This window comes from Sebastes fasciatus, chromosome 11 (assembly GCF_043250625.1).
Source record: "Sebastes fasciatus isolate fSebFas1 chromosome 11, fSebFas1.pri, whole genome shotgun sequence".
In the NCBI taxonomy this organism is placed as follows: domain Eukaryota; kingdom Metazoa; phylum Chordata; class Actinopteri; order Perciformes; family Sebastidae; genus Sebastes; species Sebastes fasciatus.
Genome location: NC_133805.1, coordinates 27,404,437 through 27,423,560, shown reverse-complemented (window position 1 = coordinate 27,423,560; position 19,124 = coordinate 27,404,437). Strand labels below are relative to the sequence as shown.

General features: G+C 40.5%; 1 protein-coding gene and 1 long non-coding RNA gene across 2 annotated transcripts; one reads left to right on the top strand and one right to left on the bottom strand.

The window, feature by feature from the left end:
* The first annotated feature begins 1,321 nt into the window (after window positions 1-1,321).
* On the top strand, window positions 1,322-7,382 carry LOC141777565 (uncharacterized). Its single transcript, XR_012595922.1, has 4 exons — window positions 1,322-1,589; window positions 3,659-3,858; window positions 4,091-4,211; window positions 5,060-7,382. It is a non-coding gene; the product is annotated as an uncharacterized LOC141777565 (long non-coding RNA).
* mppe1 (metallophosphoesterase 1) lies at window positions 2,914-18,564 on the bottom strand. Its single transcript, XM_074651934.1, has 9 exons — window positions 17,992-18,564; window positions 17,746-17,854; window positions 15,784-15,887; window positions 14,758-14,838; window positions 9,515-9,623; window positions 8,256-8,336; window positions 5,455-5,577; window positions 5,116-5,256; window positions 2,914-3,820 (listed from the first exon to the last, which is right to left on the bottom strand). Exons 1-9 carry the CDS (start codon window positions 18,243-18,245, stop codon window positions 3,635-3,637), a joined length of 1,188 nt encoding a protein of 395 aa, XP_074508035.1. The 5' UTR covers window positions 18,246-18,564; the 3' UTR covers window positions 2,914-3,634.
* Window positions 18,565-19,124: the final 560 nt, after the last annotated feature.

Below are 19,124 nucleotides of genomic sequence, written 5' to 3'. Positions count from 1 at the left end.
TTGAGATCTCCTGATATATCCTGATATACACAACATGCTTATTCTGATCTAAAGGCCCCCCACAGGTGTTTTCAGTTTTAGGTCAGAGCTACTGTATGCTGGGGATTATTCCCAGTACTCCCATGTGCATTATATGACGAAAGTGTAGTTTCTGGTGCTCACAGGAGAATCAGGGAAACGTCAGATAAACAATGATGAGAGGTCTAATCGAACCACTTCATTGAAATCACCTGTGCAGGTGTAGCGCAGGTGTTCAGGGCCTTTTATACAAAACAAGGGTCCAATTCCATTCCGGCCCCTACACACCCTCCCACTCTGTTTGTAGTCCCACTCACAGCTCAATGAAGCAGCCTTCTTTAAGGTGGACGGTATCAATACAGCGGCTTTACAGCGCTTTATTGATCCCCGGGGGAGAAACTGAGTTACATTTTGCTCCCGTTCTAGACTAGAAATAGAGAAATAGAGAAATCATTCGAAAATATAAATAAGAAATATACACAGTATAACAACAGTTCAAATAATAATGCTGAAAAATAGGACCTATGCAAATAATATGCAAGAATAGTGTAAAATAAGAATATTAGTTTAAATGTTCTGTATAAATGAATGCAGTGTTAATGCCGGAGTAAACCAGATTATTGCACAGCTGAATTATTGCACTGTTAAGTCAGTATTGCACAGTTGAAGATATAATAAATGATGGGGTTATAGCTCCTGATAGGGGTACCAAATATATATGTATACAGTATACTGTATATACACACATTATACAATCTAATAAACATGTCCACTGTTTTCTAGACTGGATAAGGGTATATTTGATCCTGAATAAAATCAATTTACTTTATGTTGTTGACATCTGCATGACAATAAAGTAGAATCAATTATGTATATATATATACACACACATAATAAATCAGTTTGAGCAGTTTACAGTAAATGTTTGTACCTGTAGTCGCACGGAACGTACATTGGATCGTGTTCTGTGACGAACACAAAATGGCGTTGCGCGTCGCCAGTAAGGGCAGCTCACGGATGGGGCAACTCAGTTCCACTTCCCGTGAATTGGTTTGGAATGGCACTTAATATGGCGGACCCTTCACGTGCACAGAATGGAAGTGGGTAGGGAGTTTGGGCTGGTTTGGAATCGGCCCTCAGTCTGATTTAAAAGCCTCTGTACACCACTACAGGTGTTGATTAGACCTCTGCTCAGGCTGAAGGTGGGTGGAGCTTTGACAGGAATTTATTAGGTCACAAATCTTCATCTACCAATAAGAATGAAAAAGGTGTAATTGGTCCCGCCCCAACAGGTGCAACAAAGCTAACGGGAGCCTCAGGAAGATGACAATCAATTAGTGTGGACACGCCCACACAGTCCTGAGTAGAGGTCTGATCAACCAGACGAACTGAAGACACCCCAGTGGGTGTTCACAGGCTTTAGAAAGAACTAGGGATTATATTTTAAAAAATAGTTTGATTGTACGTTTTATTACTTTATTCCTGATACAGTGAATGTCACTTTGACTAAAGTGAGTGTAGAAAACGTTCCTGTGCTCTTCTCATGGAGTGAACCGATGACGTGAAACCAGGTGAATATCTTTTACTGATTAAATCTGTCCCCGTCACAAAGGAGGTTAGGAGCGGGCAATATGGATACAAGTCTGTTATTTTATAGAACTACATGCATCATCAATTTTCTGATCATGAATTGAGAACCGGACAGGATTTTTTGTTTTCTTGACTAAAGCTGAGGAAATAATTTGCTTCAATTAGTTGATTGACAGAAAATGATTTGGCCATAATGAATTGTTTAAGTACATTTTTATTATTAGGTTCTCAAATGTCAGGAGTCTGTTTTTATATCACTTTACTCAAACAAAACAAGTAATTTGAAGACGTCACTTTGGGCTCTGGGAAATTGTGACGCACATTTTCACAGTTTTTTACGTTTTATAGACTAAACAATTGATATCGGGAATATTTCCTGTTGCAATGTCTGTTAATGCAGTATAGCTGACAGGAAGTAAACTTGGACCAAAGCTGTTTCCTAGCAACAGAAGTGAAATGAAAAGGTTTATAATGAAGAATCCAGTTATTTAAACACCTGATAAATTAAGGTACTTCATCATATTGATGCAAAAATCATATAAAATCCAATATTGTTGCTCTTTGATTTGTGACATTACTAAATATGACCTGAAACAGTGCTTCTCAAACTTTTTCAAATAACGTGTCTCCTTTGAAATATTTTTTCAGCCAAGTACCCCCTAACCAGTGCAAAATATTTTGGTACAAAAAAATAATTTGTTTGTTGCGGCAGTTGATGATTGCATTGAAAACAGGAATATTTAATATAAAATGATGAATTATTGAAGTTACATTTACATTTTTATTGAACGTATTATAGTAAAACTATTTTAGGAATTATGCATGTCTCATATGTTTTTTTAATTAACATTTAAAAAAGATATCACATGCCCTTTGCAGTACTCCAAAGCACCACTAGAGGTCTTAGTACCCCCATCTGAGAAACAGAGATATTACAGTGAGCACCACCACGTTATAAAACATTTTCATATTGTCCAGCCATAAAGAAAAGGTAAATAGACAAATGTGAACTGTGTCTCAGTATCAGGAAGATGTCCCAAATATGTTGTCCTTCTTTTACTGCTCTTTTTATTTGACATGATTTTGCGTTTGCAAACACACATTTGTGTTTCAGTCACATTAATTTCTGTTACCATGACTTTGTGTCCATCTCTGCAGCCAATTTCCAGGTTTTGAAAAGTCAACATCCCATGATATTAAGCATTTCATCCATAGAATGACATGGCTTTAGTTGTTGATTATACAGTACCTCCTAATAATGATTATCAACCTCTAGTTTAAACCACAACTCTCTAAAAACAGAGCTTAAGATTCTGATTTATTATGTACACTTCATCATCAGAAACATTTCAATGTCAACAATTTGGCAAAAAACCCTCACAAACATTTGGCACAGAAAGTCAGCAATAAATATATTCAGATATGCATAATAAAAACAAGGAACCCGGGTGGATTATCGGACGTCAACAACAGAAACAAACAGTGTGTGAGAAATGATGCATCAGATCACAGTTAACATCAGAGTGAAGAGACATAAATCTGACTTTACCAGCTTAAATCAGACCAGGACAGTTAGTATTTACATATGTACTCATTTGATTTGTCTTACTTAATGCCACGTGTGTGTGTACTACTCTAATAATTCTGTTGTAAAGTCAGTGACGGTTACTTTCCTGGTGCAATAAGCTCCACCCGTCTGGCAACCCCGAGGAAGGTAAAACAAACACCAGTGATGATCTCTAATAACAATTTGGCCCCACATCATCACAGGCTCTAATCACATGATCAATATCAGAAGTGATGATTTAAAACTTTGATTTAAAACATACACTTGTGTCCTTCACAGTTGCCGGAAAACATTTGGACAAACAAATCGAGGTTGTACGAACAGATTTTTTCGACCCGTTCAGAAGAGAGAGAGAGAGAATGTCACATTTTGCAAAAAATCCTCACATCAAGTATTTACCAAGTCTGGTGAACTCTGCTCTCATGGCTCTGTGCCCTGGTGCACTCTGGGTAACGTGGTTCAAAGGGACTTGTGCTTCCCCAGCAGGCAGAGGCTGAGGCACTGCAGCAGGCCCTTCATCCACAGACAGTGAGCCAGGAAGAGCAGCAGCATGCAGGCGCCGGCCGAGCAGTAGACGCCGATCACAGTGCTCTCCTCTGGCAGGAAACATTTGGACAGAGCGTAGCTGCCGGGGGACACCGACGCCTGGGAGGGACGAAACAAGGAAGATCAATGGGTTAGAGGTGATAATCAGTGTTAATATTGGTAGAGGTAGCTGCTAGGGGCCCCTCGGCCACCAGGGGGCCTCCAAACATTTCCAATGTGAACTTTTATTTGGCTCCTTGCTGCACAATCAAAAATGAATTTGGCTATTTAAAGATACAATCCCTGAAAATTCAATGGTGATATTCAAAATTGGCATAATAACAGCTGTTCTAGAGCTTTCCATTATATCACTTATTATCTTTGTTGTAGATATTCATATTGCAATATGGACAAGAAGAGCCCAGAAAACATTCCTCCATATGGTCAAAAGCTCCAGAACCACCACTAAATGGACCTCGTGGTGAGATTGTTTTCACAATACCTGTTCAAGGTAAAAACTGATCTTTTAACTGCATATTTTAGGATTATTATGAATAACAGATATTTCGTATATATCACATTTTAGCTCTGTTTTTTGTCTCTACCAACTCCTGAGGGAAATATCTGGATTATTTTTATTTTTCAATTATGTTTTGCAATTTTGATAGCTCAGAAAAAAATTAAATAAATGGAGATTGACATGAGTGATGATGTGCAGCAAAGATCCTGGAGTAGTTTAGTCCAAATATTGTGCCACAAAAACAAACATGCAGCCAAGAAACTTACACAAAACTGAACACTTGTGCTAAAGCAATTATAAAAAATTAGTGGATCGAAAATGAATTGTCAACAATCAATTTGATAGCCGAGTTATTGTTTCATCGTCTTCACAGTAACACATTTTTGAGGATAAGGATTTTTAGCTCTGTTTGTGGTCTCCACCAACTCCTGAGGAACATATCTGTCCTTTTTGCTGCTAAATGCTCCACTATGTTCACCAGCTAGTTGCTGACTGTGGCCCTGTCTACACGTAAACAGATATTTTTAAAAATGGATATTTTCACCTCCGTTTAAAAAAAAAAAATCTGTCTACGCGACCTTCATTTTACAAAATATCTCTATATATCTATCAAAATATCATTGTGACCCAAAACTCTGTTTGCGTGTGGTGCTGAGCAGGTAGTGTACATGTATAGTGGGTTTATCAGAACTTTTATACTGAAAACAACGTTATGAGAGCGGTGAGAGTGAATCAAAGCAGTTAACAATGAGCTGAACCTCAGGTGATAATTCTCTGTAGGCTCATCACTGTGAGAAGTCCTCCTTTTACACATTATATATTTGTTTTTACACACAAAGAATGAACTCCCCCACACTACCATCACATCATCTGTGAATAACAAAGCAGGACTCACCAGGATGAAGCTGGGGTTGTTTCTGTTCCTCCAGCTGAAGGACGGCACGCTGATTTCTGGGTACTTGTTGTCATGGAGAACCTCACATCCGCTGTGGGTGTGTCCACTCAGGATGAGGCGGGGCTTAAACCACTGCAGCAGCTGAGGAGAGAAAAACCCAACATCTTTATCAAGAGGCCGGTTGCTGCTGGCTTACATCATCAGTTTCATCATCATCAGTATACGGGACTGTTTCTGACAGCAGGCTGTTGTACTGTATTTTAACTAGATGAAAGAGCTCCAGAGGCTCCAGAGGTGCTTTAAGAGTCGGCAGTGTGATGAGACTGCAGAGATGCTCACCCTCTGTGACGCCTCTTTAGACAACACGTCATACTTCTCTCTGAACAGCAGGTGTCGCTCTTCAGGCGGTGCAGCGTCCAGTCCTGTGCAGCCGGCATCGCTCACTCTGTACAGAGGATAGTGCTGGAAGACAGGGAGAACAGGAGGATTATTATTACACCACTTCAGCTTTTTTATTCTTAAATTACATGTCGCAATTTTGATATCTCAAAGAAAGGATTGACATTTATGTGGGATGGTTTTAGACCAAATATTGTGCTACAATAACAAGAAAACTGGATTAACACTTCCTGCTAAATTAATTAAATAAAATAATAATGAGTCCATCGACTGAAAATGAATCATCACCAATCAATTTGATAGCCAACTTAGTCATTCATTCAGTCATTTATCAAAGAATAATAACAAATGTTTCCTGGTTCAAGCTTCTCAGATGTAAGGATTTGCTGCTTTTGTATGATTTATATAATTGAATATCTTTTTTTATCATTATTTTGAGCTCTTTTTCACTATTTTCTGACATTTCAAAGATCAAATGATTAATCAATGAAATGAAAAAATAATCAACAAATTAATCAGCAATGAAAATAATCATTAGAGCTGGCAATTTGTTAATTTTAACTTTCTGTAAGCCCTTTTGGTTTTCTCCATTATGTAGCTTTACTGTCTGATAGTATCACAGTGTATATATATCTATATTTATTCTGTTCCAGCTCTTCTTTAAACCTACAGTATGATGTTTACACTGAGTGATTACTGGATTAGTGGATTAATGAGTGTTAACGGCTGTAGCTTTCCATCAAATTATGTAATAATATTATATATTCTAGATCAGGGCTTCTCAAACTTTTAGGGACCGCGGACCCCTTACAGGGGAGAATGTTTTCCAAGGACGCCCTCATAATCCTAACACTGATTAAGCATAATGCTTATTACCATTAGATTTCATTAGAACTATTTATATTCTAACATTTGTCAACCTAAATACTTGATAAACAGAAACACCCTTCAGTTTGAATCATGTTAAGATAAGATGAGATAATCCTTAATTAGTCCCGCAGCGGGGAAATTTGTAATGTTATTGAATGTTTCAGTAGCAAGACCGGCATAATCCTAATAAATCCAGATGTTTATAATGACCAGTCTAACGCTGACTTTCAGTAAATGCTTCAACTTATAAATAATGAACTTATTGCTGTGTGTCACAATCATATCAGAGTTTCTGTTGGCCTAAAGCTAACGTGGATGGGAGTAATGGACACAATATGCTTGTTTTATTTGGCACAAATGGTCCCCATCTGTAGATATGCACTTTTCAATGATAAAGTACAATTTTATAATTTATAGAAAATAATTTCGCGGACCCCCTGACAAGGTGCTACGGATCCCACTTTGAGAATCACTGCTCTACATGTCTTGTGATTTTATAGACATTTCTCCAACGTTCAGCCTGACATGTGTGTTATCTTTATAAACTTCTGGATCTTCACAAAGATTATAAATAAAGTTCTGTGGGTTTTGAACAGTAATTGGATACAGTGTGTGTCAGTGGGGTTTAACTTCTTAGGGCTGCAACTAACAACTGATAAATTTCTTTTAGATTAATCTGTTAATTGTCATAAAAATAATGACAAATGTCTTCAAATGTTGTGTCCGTAGCTCAGCTGGTAGAGCGGGTTGGCTAATAATTATAGAGTTGATCACAACGTAGGAAGGAAAAATGTAAGTTGCTCAAGACAAAATCTGCCAAATGATGGCGCTGTAATTAAATGTGATTTATAGTGACGTGAAACCGAGGGGAGTCACATTTTAGAAATAGGAACCAGCTAATGTTCTGACGCATTTTACTTGATAAATGAGTTCAAACAATAAATCATTGCTTACATTTCTGCCAATTAAATAATTGTTTAATCCTCTGAGATCCACAATAGACCCGCTTTTGTCTTTTTTAAGGGGTAAAGTGGGTCTTTAGGGGGAGATGGCAGTAAATGTCACAAAGAAGTGGTGTACATCATCTGAAAGCTGGTAACCTGAAGACTAATTTGAATGAATAGGTGTATAAGGGTTTAGAACATTATGATGGAATTAATGATGCTTTTCTGATGCTCTATTATGTCTCATAAGTTGTTGCAGAAAATTTGGGTTGACATCATTTGTTACACTCATTACACTCCTTTCCAACGAGCTATTATGACATGTTTAGAACCGATGGATTCTGTTTCATAATGATATCTGTACCTCCACTCTAGCTCTAAAACTGAACCTGCAACAGCCTCTGAAAGACAGTAAAGTCGGTCGGGATGTCTCTGGGGGTTAAAGGATGAGTTTGGAAATGTTTAAGTCTCTCTTTACACAATATTCACATGCTCACATGTGTACGCTGAAACAGTTACTAGTAATCATCCTGGCTGTGAAGAGATCCCTTCTAATGTAAATGATGGGAGACAAAAATCCCCAGTCCTCAAAGATAATACAAAGCTTCAGCAATGTGATGATTAAATCTAGTCTGCATCTTTTTAGAGTGAAATTAGAGTGACTATCCTTCTTGTGAAGATCAGCCAGGAAACACAGCCCGGAAAAAGAAAAAAAGGGAATTTCAACCTCAAAAGTCAGTAACTTTGGAAGATACCCAAAATAGTGAAAGTGTGCCAGTTTGTACATATGAGTTTGAGATTATCAAGACAGACGTATCCTTAAATCAACTAATTCTTTCCCTGACTGAGGAGGAGTGAGTGGAGCCTCGTCTGCTTCGTGTTTTCAGACAGATAAGAGACGACATGCAGAGTGCACCTGGAGTTTACCTGCAGCATGACGGGGGGTGTGGGAGGATAGAGCTGCGAGCCCTCACAGTTGTCCATCGCTCCGCCGCCCGACTGCGAGTTCTGCGGAAAAGTGACAAAGAAATCATCAGCCGTCTTGTCCGACCACAAGCTCCCAACCCGTCCTCAAACATCCTTTTTGTTTCATATCCCTCCACTACTAGAAGAGAGGATAGTGGAAAAACCATGCAAATAGTAATACAAGCACCATATTTCGCATGAGGATTCCCGAGGGGACACCTATATAAACAATTGGTCACTTGAAAATCCAAGATGATCGGCCGATAATGGTTTCTCTCAAAGAAATCCATCTACTTGGTCGATTTGAGTGATGTCTCTGAAGTGAACTGGAAGCCATCGGGCGTAGTTGATGTTTGTGACGAAGTAAGGGATCAGTTCTGAGAGTTGCCTCACGGTAGAGTCCAAAGTTTCCTTCCCCGAAAGACCGGATAAGCAGGAATATGACAAGCTCCATATCCAACACCAGGTGCCAGAACTTGAACTGTGGACTCTCAAGCCGCAAACACAACAAAGCAAAGACTCAACGGACAGCCGAAAAGTAAGGAAAACTTATTGGAGGATGTTAAAGCTGTAAAAAATTAGATCAAGCATACCAGAAAACATCTAATTCTACATCACAATCATTCAGGTTGACCAAGTACATGCACTTCTTTAAGAAAAAACATTCTCCGCAAGTAAATTTGACAGCCATCTTGAAAAATGGCCGCCATATTGCAGTTAAAAATTGTTAAAACTATCAAATGACATCCAGCATACCAGAAAACATAACTTGACACCAAGATCACTCAAATTGATCAGGTAGATTAACTTCTATAAGAGAAACCATTATCAGCATGTGAGTTCGGCGGCCATTTTTCAAGATGGCCGCCAAAATCTTGGATTTTCAAGTGGCCGATCGTTTATATTTGCTCAGTGGACCCTCGGCAATCATCATGCCAAACGTGGTGCTTGTATCTCTATTTGCACGATTTGATTGAAACATTGATGTTATCCGCTCCGCTATACTTCTGTCTGTCTGTTTGCAGAAAACAATCAGCCACTACCTTTAACATCTACAAACGCTGCATGTTTAAAAAGAACAAAACACCTGCTCCAGGTATACGACTGACTTTTGGATAGAAGGGTGTTTTTTTTCCTTCTTCCTCACTTTACTTGAGTCTTTCACACTTCGTAAGCAGCAGAGTGTGTTGGTTGACAGCGTGAAAGTTTTTCCTCCCCACCTGAAGAGAGCAGTTGAGGTCTCTGGAGAGTTTGATCAGCTCTTTCTCCACCGACAGGCAGATGGGACACCCGTCGCCGTGCAGGGCCACACTGTTCACCAGCAGAAAACTGAAGAGAGAGAAAAAAATAGATGAGTAACTCTGGCATGAATACATCATATTATAATCTTCTTATTCTGGGTGCTTTCAGGAAATTACCTTCACACTAAATCTGGTGCGGATGAAGCATCGCTGCTCTGACCTCTCTGGGTTTAAAGGTGGACTGTTGAGCTGCTGACCAGCCATGATAACAGCTCAGTGTGGTGTCTCGTGTACTTAAAAGGAGACGATTTCCAACCAGCTTTGCATACGTATATGCATGTTGCCGGAACCCAGAGCTCATTTGCCAGCAAAAGTCCACCGGATGACGCTTTGCCGGCTCTAGGGCTGTTGTTACAACTACAGGTTGTACTTCCGCAAATGAGCAGGGAGCTCTGGGAGCTGGCAACATGGAGGGAAGCTAAACATTGTTCATTTGCATATATTCCCAACACTGTAATGATACAAAGCTGGAGATAATCAGCAAAGCATCGCTTTAAGACCACACCAAGCAGTGATGTCGCGTTGTACACCAGTACAACGCGACATCACTGCTGTACGAATAAGGTTATTTGTCCGGTTGCAGTTTGGTATGAACAGAGACGCTTCAGAAAGGGGATGGCGCACTGAGAGTCAGTTTCCTGTTTCTGTATCTGGGTTACGCCATTGCCCCGCCCCTTTAGGAAACTAGCAGCAGGTCCTGAGTCTATTAAATCCAATGGGAGAAGTGAACGTGAACTCAGATTATTTCGCCCCATAGTCACCGAAAATATTGGACCCATTTTTCACAAGCCTATTTCTTCCAAATATTCAGACACTACGGACAAATCAGGAGAAAATGAACTTTGTTCGAGACCTTTCTCTGTCTCAGCAACACACTCTCATGAGATGTGGCAACTAACGCCCGCGAACGCCCTGGCTAACTCATTTTTGTGATGCTAAATATGGTTAGCTGTGTAAATATCTAACGTTAGCAAAATAAAATATAAATAAGTTGGGTTATACACATAATAAATTATGCCATTATTAATATTTAACCTTGCCGCGCCCCCCTTAGGGGTCCCACCCCCCAGTTTGGGAACCACTGAATTATGCAAATATAACCCAATCTGCTCTCATCTATCCACACAACGTTCACAACACTTCCAAACGAGGTGGAGGGAAGGGGGGATAGGCGAACATGCCATGACCACGCCCACTTAGGAGACAGGAAGTGTATACTATTTCAAACCATAAGCAGAGCTTGTAATGCATCATCTTAGTTATAGAGTCTCTTTGGTATGAATCAAACAAGAATGTCAGAATGTTTATGTAATTTACTTGAGTTGATGTTGGTTTGTCTGCTGAGAGGAAGGTACACATTCCTCTCACTCATCTGCTCAACATATATATTATATGAGCCGTGACCTTGTGATGTTTGAGAAATACTTCTAATGTGTTCAGTCTTTCTGCTCGCACAGGTTTTCTGTACGGGGATTTTAATTGCTTGACCTGCCTGACCCTTTAAGAAGGAGCGAGTTTCCCCTTTGTGGGTAATTTCCCTGCTGCGATGTTAGTCAGTTCCAAAGAAAGGAAGTTAACTTGTTTCTCTACTTCACTAACAATAAGTATGTTTTGCTTATGCATCTTGGGAAGGTGCATTGGATTGATATCTTTTGTCAAAGTATATTTGATGACCAATTGGCTCCAAATGAGGGGAGATTGATGCCACCTGGTTAAAGGGACTGTTTGTAACAATCAGAAATGCTTGTTAACAGCGACACCTGTGGCCGTTAAGTCAACGAAAGTCAGCATCGGGCTCACGCTTGGGCTCGCTCTACATAGACCTGAACGAGCATCGCTCAAAACAGTGAGGCGACACACCTCAGCTAAAAACCACAATATCACTCTATATTTCACCTGCTTGGCAGTAATGTTAGCTGACCAGATGAAGGTCTCCCAATGAATCAATGCTGATCCTAGTGTTGGCTTTTCCTGCTTCAGCCTCCCGACCGCGATCGGAGGGAGACATCGGCACCCGGTCGGAGACGATAACGTTTCTCGCTGCGGAGCCCCGTCACTTTACAAGACACGGAAAACCTTTGTTGGTCTGGAGGAGCTGCAGCATTTATTTCTGCACAAACGTCAACTGTACATTCACTAGATATTCGCAGAGCTACGAAGTCTTCTGCAGTGTGGTGTGCGCGCATGCACGTGAGGTGGATCGAGCTGAGTGAAGGCAAGCAGGCAGGCAGAGGAGCAGAGACTCCGGCCCTGGAGACCAAAGCTACGGTCTCCTCTGCGTCCTCCGACCGCAGCCAACACTGTTCTGCAAAACGGGCTTCACTAGATATAACTTATGCGAGCGCGCATGGGACACCGACCCGGGTGATTTATACGTGTAAGAAGTTACAAACAGTCCCTTTAAAGTGCCATTAATTCCAGAGATGCTCCCTGATGGCCACAGACAGCAGGTGACAGGGTAGAAAAGGTCCTTGGAAGACAACAAACAGTTTTTTCACTCTGCGGGAAAATGGATGAAGGTTAATGTTTTGTGTATTGAAAGGTTTGTTTCTCATTAATTGTCTGCAGAGAACCCTGAATGATAAAGCTAATGAAACGGTTTGTTTTCGTTTTTTGTGTCCGGTCTGAATAAATTCTGCTTTTCTGGAAAATCAACACCTGCATGCAACCATCCTCAAATGCAACACATAACAATATTCACAATGGTCTATTCTCATTACAGTACAGCTGCAGAAAGCAAATTATGTATTTACTGGATTTACTTTTTAGGCATTTATGGACAGTATTGTTAAAATACATGTCTTTATAATGGGGATTAATACTAAATATTTTCATCATAAATATCCAGTTTTATAACAAGTATTTGGTTTGGCTTTTTTTTGGAATGAAAGCGTATTGCGTTGTGAGGTCTGGAGGTGGAGCTGTCTGAGGCGGGGCAGGAAGTGGGAGGAGCCTGGCCTGATCAGAGCCTATATGTGTGGGATTGGGTTCAGGTGTGAGCCATCAGCTCTAACCCTGGACTCTACTGGCAGCAATGTTTTGAGTGGAAATGTGAGTTTTCTTGCTTTTAATACAGTTATGTTTGCAGTACAGTAAAGGAACAGTGTGTAACATTTTGGCAGATCTATTAGCAGAAATGGAATATAATATTCATAACTATGTTTTCATTAGTGAATAATCAACAGAAACTAAGAATCGTTGTGTTATCGTTAGCTTAGAATGAGTCCTTCATATCTATACAGGGAGAAGGTCCTCTTCAAGGAGTCCGCCATGTTCTATGGTAGCCCAGAAGGGACAAACTAAAACACTGGCTCTAGAGAGAGCCTTTCACGTTCTTTACTTTACCTGAAGGCCACCGAAGTCACGCTTGTGAAACTGCGGTAACGTGAGCCCCAGAGTCCTAAACTGTGGTACCGCCATGTGTCTTCCGTTGCTCCTAAAGTTGTGTTATTATGGTAAGGATGGCCTCTGAGCGAGGCAAACGGCGTTACCACAGTTTTGCACTCGGTGGCTCACGTTACCTCACTCTTGGAAAGGGAGGAGTGAGCGGAGGGGTACTCAGTTGGTTGCAATCTGCAACCTCACCACTAGATGCTGCCAAATCCGACACACACTGCACCTTTAATGTTTGGGTTATTTATGTTAAGTTGGACTAATAATACATGGTATATATTTTCTGTTTAGATAAAATCAGCATTGATTGTGCCAGCCTCACCTGCCCTACCACCTGCGTCTACAATAAATCACAGCTGAAGTGGACTCCTGACTGCACATCCAGAGGACCTGGTAATCAGCATATACCCCTCATACACTCCTGATTGGTGAATAATCTGCACGTATTTTGGATGTTAGTAACAAGTATTGTAGTCTACCGTGCATCATGAATTATTTTTCTTTTAGATTTATTTACATGACTTTCTCAATATATCCATCCATCCATCCATCTGCAACCGCTTATCCCGTTAGGGGTCGCGGGGGGGCTGGAGCCGATCCCAGCCGACATTGGGCGAAGGCAGGGTACACCCTGGACAGGTCGCCAGTCCATCGCAGGGCTGACACATAGAGACAGACAACCATTCACGCTCACATTCACACCTACGGGCAATTTTAAAGTCCACAATTAACCTAACCTGCATGTCTTTGGACTGTGGGAGGAAACCGGAGTACCCGGAGAAAACCCACGCTAACACGGGGAGAACATGCAAACTCCACACAGAAGGGTCCCAAGCCGGATTCGAACCTGCAACCCTCTAGCTGTGAGGCGCCAGTGCTAACCACTGCACCACCGTGCAGCCCTCTTTCTCAATATATGTTAAATAATAATATAAATACATTTTACTTTTAACTAGGGCTGAACGATTTTGAAAAAATATCCAATTGAGACTATTTTTGACTGATATTGCAATTGCGATATGATTTGTGATAAATAGGTGCGTAATACCTGCCTATCGGCTAGTTTGCCACACCCTCAAACAAAGCTAGTTAGGGCGGAGGTGGTGCAGAGTCTGAAGAGTTTGGTTCGGTTGACCAATCACAACAGAGTGGGCCAGCTGACCAATCAGAGCTTTTCGGGAGGGGAGGAGGTTGAGCTCAAACAGAGCGTTTCAGACAGAGGGTGAAAAGAGGTGCTGCAGCACAGCCGGTATGAGAAAAATAAAGCATTGTTTGAATATTAAAGCTTGTAAACATGTTCTAGTAGAAACCCAAAATACAGATATGAACCTGTAAAAAAAGCATAATAGGTCCTCTTTAAATAGGAACCCCCTTTTTTTCTTCTTTTTAAAGAAATGAATGTCTGGATCTTAAACTAGTTGATTTGCATTGGAAACTAAATGAAATATACTTCTTTTTCACTTGTCTTCATAAAAACAAGGACAAACTTTAAAGTTGTTTAGGACTCCCACTAGACAACTAAAATGGCTTGATAAGAAGCAGATGTTTGCAGTGCTTGTTGCGTCGGCACACAGTGTAAAAACATAAATGTAATTGTCATTGGCGTAGCAGATATTTAAGATCTCTGGGGCAGTTTGCTCTATTATCTTGTTAAAAAGCACTTTATTCTGTCAGAGACTGACTCTTGAGGATTAAACCTGTGACCTTCCATCCTGCTGGGTCACATTCCTGCGGGTTCATCATGTATGTTTCATCCTCACGTCACTCACTTGACTCCCTTTTTGGTGACGATCCTGGTGGAGGAAGCGTTGAAGACCTTCTCGAAGCGCTGCAGCTTGAACCAGTCCATCCTTGCAGAGGGAGACAGACACAACACGCTCATCACACACGGCAACAAAAATACCCAACCTGCTGCTCCGTCTGCCTGTCATACGCTGTTTGTTACATAAGAGCTGTGCCGTCTCACTTCCTGCTGCACGCGTCCAATCAAAGCACATATGAGCCGCTGTGTTTCTGCATAATCCCACAGTTCTGAATCGCACAGGCTTCAAATACTAAAACTGTGGGATGATTTTATGCATCTCATTGTATTTCACCGCTTCTTCCCCTGAGATATTAAGTTTTTCAAACAAAAAGAGCGTTACATACAGGGGGTGGACACAATAAACGCAACATCTCTGCAATCCAATGCAATCCAATACAATCATGCAGGCTCATAAATGAACATAAAGACCTGTTTAGTGTGATACAAGTCTTGCATTATATTGTGCAGGTGATTCTTTCAGGTCTACACTGCAATGAAGTCTTTTGATTTGTTGACAATATGAATGATATATCGACATCAGACATGACCTCGGTGTCCTCGCAGATATCCACGTCCCTGACTGCTTTTACTGGGTCCAACCCTTGTACAGTATATCTCCGTAAAATTGGCTCGTGATCAAATATTTCCTCAAAGGTTAAGCAATGTGGACAAAGTCCTTTTGTTCTAAGTGTTTGATGGCTCTGCAATGTAACAGTATGAGGCTTTTATTTGCATTTTTTTGGCAGCAGATAGTCGTTTTCTCTTGTTATAAAAACTTTTAGAGTCAAAGTCTGTCATCAGATATGTCCGTAACTGAATAATAACACCAATAGTATCATCAAACTGAGGTATTCTGAGGTCAAATCAAAGTCCTTACTTTATCGTGACTCATTAAATGAACTCTGCACATCTTTTATCAGGTAACATGAACCTGATGGGGAAGTATCCAGGATTAAAGGTTGGACTACAAAGCTGTAAAGCTTGTTCTTACTCGTAATGGAAACCGATGTCGTGATTGCCAACCAGTACAACCAGTTCAGTGTCAGTGGAGTGTCTGAACATCCTGTGGAAGCGGCGCACGTCGTCCTCCCAGTGCTGCAGGGAGAGGCAGAAAGAGAACAACACAAACACGCAGCTGAAGCAGGTTTCAGTACACGCCTTTAATAAGACTGAACTCCCGTGGGAAGCTCATGAGAGTTAATGGGATCTCAGAGGGTCACCCAGCGGCCCCCATGGGTGGCAGAGCCGGGCGCCTTTGATTCAGACTCCAGATTCAATTTTTGCACCTGCAGGGGCCAAAGCGGCACACAGGAGGCCTTTAATTACATCAGCGCTGTGGGTTTACGTGATGTTTTTCCTACTGATGAGTCTCTAAATGACTCTCTGATGCTACTTTGAATTAGGGCAGACTGACAGACACACAAATGCACAACATTTGCTGGTTTTTAGGTTATAAAATATGCAGATTTGCTTCTTTTTTTCATGTTTTATATGATTTTAAATTTGTGTTTTGGACAAAACAGGGCAATTTGAAGACGTCACTTTGGGTTTTAAGAAATTGTGATGGTTACTTTGAACATTTATAGATCAAACAATTAGCCAAAAAAGAAAATAATCATTAGTTGCAGCCCTATACTTTTAGTATGATTGCTCCTGCATATTCAACAAACTTGACAATTTTCCTGCTTTTTCCTGTGTTTTATATCATCTTTAACAGAACGTCTTTTGGACAATAATTCAGACATAACAAGCAATTTGAAGACGTTACTTTTACATTTATTTTTCGCTATTTTATGACGTGTCGACCACACGACTAATCAACTAATCAAGAAAACAACTGACAGATTTAGCTTACGACTAATTGTTCTTTTCATTGTCAATTATTTTCTTGATTAATTGATTAGTTGTTTGGTCTATAAAATGTCAGAAAATGGTGAAAAATGTCGATCAGTGTTTCCCAAAGCCCAAGATGACGTCCACAAATGTCTTGTTTTGTCCACAACTCAAAAATATTCAGTTTACTGTCATAGAGGAGTAAAGAAACCAGAAAATATTCACATTTAAGAAGCTGGAATCAGAGTTTAGACTTTTTTCCTTAAAAAAAAGAATCAAACTGGTTAATAGATTATCAAAATAGTTGACGATTAATTCAATAGTAGACAACTAATCGATTAATTGATTAATCGTTGCGGCTCTAGACAGATTATCAACAATGATAATCATCAGTTGCAGCTCTATTACAGACAAAAGCAACTTCAAGATGTCATCTTGGCTTCTAGTAACAGATTTCAGTGTTTCCTGACATCTAAAGCAATCAGTCAAGAAAATAATTGCTCCATAATGAAAAAAATCTCGAGCTGCAGACCTACTTTCACAATTTCTCCTTCTGCAAATTCAAAGCTTTGACTCCTTCCTCTTGCAAAAACAGCCAACAAATTACAGGAGAGGTGCCAACCAAAGTGTGAAAATGAATGAGCAAGCTGACGTGGGGGAAACATATAGTAGATTAGTGGAGAGATTTTTAACAGTCTGCAAGCTCTCTTTTCCTGTTTTAATGAGGCTTTCCCTCTGGTTGCTGCACTTGCTCAACACTTCATCTTTCTTCTATCTGACTTGACGGATCCCTTTTGACAATCCAGTAATAGATGTGTGAGAATTTTCCCAGAGGGGTGTTTTTTCTTCTTTTCCTAAAGCAGGATGGATGATGTACCATGGAGGGCTGAGAGGAGGCAGGCTGCTGCAGCTGATGCTGCTGCTGGTGTTTTCTTCAAAAAAACCTGCAGCCTCTCAGGCCTGGATGGTACAAGATGATGATGATGATGATGATGAACAGAGACGGCCTCTGCTCTGCATCCACATACTGTTCTTCATCATCATCAGCATCAGCAGCATCAGCACCAGCAGCAGTACTGTGGGTTTGCAGACAAAGCAAGAAAAGGGAGCTCTCTGTTACCTTCTGCGAGCTCCACTTGCCTTCGTCGAAGATATCCCCGAGAATGAACACTACTTCAGGCCTGAGCAGCCACAGAGCGGTCTGGAAAGACCTCTCCATCTGCCATTCCCTGTGCGTTATGGAGACACAACAAGTATACGCGTTATTTGTTGTTTTTGTTTACACTCCTGCAGAGAGCACAGATGGAGAGGAAGAGTGATGGATTGCTTCACAAAAAAAAAAAAAAGAAAAAGCAGATTTTATTACCTCCTGAGCTTGTCGAACCAGTGTCCTCCGACGGCTCCGAGCAGGTGTGTGTCTGACAGCACCATGGCCCGGACCGTGGAGTCCATCGGCCGGCCGTCGATGCCCTCTCCGCCGCCCCGGGCATGGCTGATCTTCGGCCAGGCGCACTTGAGGATGGTGGGGAAGTAGATGAGATACTCGCAGTAGAAGAAGGCTCCTCCGACCAGCAGGATCAGCAGCAGCGCGACCATCCATCTGGCGCTAAACCTCGGCATGTCTTTGTTATTCGCTGTTCGGGATGCCCTGAAGTGGCGCACTGGCGGTGATGGAGCGGTCCATCAGGCATCTTACCTCTCTCTTCCAGTACACAGACTGTTCAGGTCTGCAGCCGGGGGATGCTCCTCATGGCAAGTTGATCTGAAGGCTGAGACTAGATAATACAAAAAAAATATATATATAGCTCCGTGGAGAGTCCAGCTGATTTAAAAAATATCAGATAAAAAGTTAAAACCGTCCTCTGCTGGTGGAGAGAGAGAGACAGACAGAGAGGAGCAGCAGCCTGCCGCTGGAACAAAACCAGATCTACTGTCCTCTCCTCTCTGCTCCACACGTCAAGCTGGAAACAACACATCCGGTGGTACTTTCTAAATAAAGCTACAAAGCATAAGGATTATGTATATATAATTATATTAAAATGATGTGTTTTGAGCATGGGTGAAAGAAACACTTACATTTTTACTTAAAAGTAAAAGTAGCCAATAGCACAGTGTAATTGTTTGTAGTTTGGGCACATTTAATATGAAACTACAGACAATTAAAATCTATAAAACATAACCAACGTGTAATTATTTTAAAAGAATCAAAACTGTAATGAAATAAAATTTGTTGTGGGTTACCAGTGGTTTCTAGTAAAAGTCAGCTGCATTCAAAATCTTAATTCAGAATAATAAATATATTATACAGCGATTATACATTAATGCACCAATAATTGTAATAGTGATATATATATATATTTGTGTATATATATATATATATATATATATATTTGTATATATATTTGTATATTAATATAGATTTGTCAAGTATTTAATACTCTTATCAACATGGGAGTGGGCAAATATGCTTTATTTATGCAAATTTAGCATTAAAAAATA

Coding starts and splice junctions, on each gene's coding strand:
- mppe1 (XM_074651934.1), bottom strand. CDS start 18,245: ATGCCGAGGTTTAGCGCCAGATGGATGGTCGCGCTGCTGCTGATCCTG. Junction 5,578..8,255: donor CACCCCCCGTCATGCTGCAG/GTAAACTCCAGG, acceptor CCTGTCTTCCAG/CACTATCCTCTGTACAGAGT. Junction 3,821..5,115: donor ACAACCCCAGCTTCATCCTG/GTGAGTCCTGCT, acceptor CGTCCCTCCCAG/GCGTCGGTGTCCCCCGGCAG.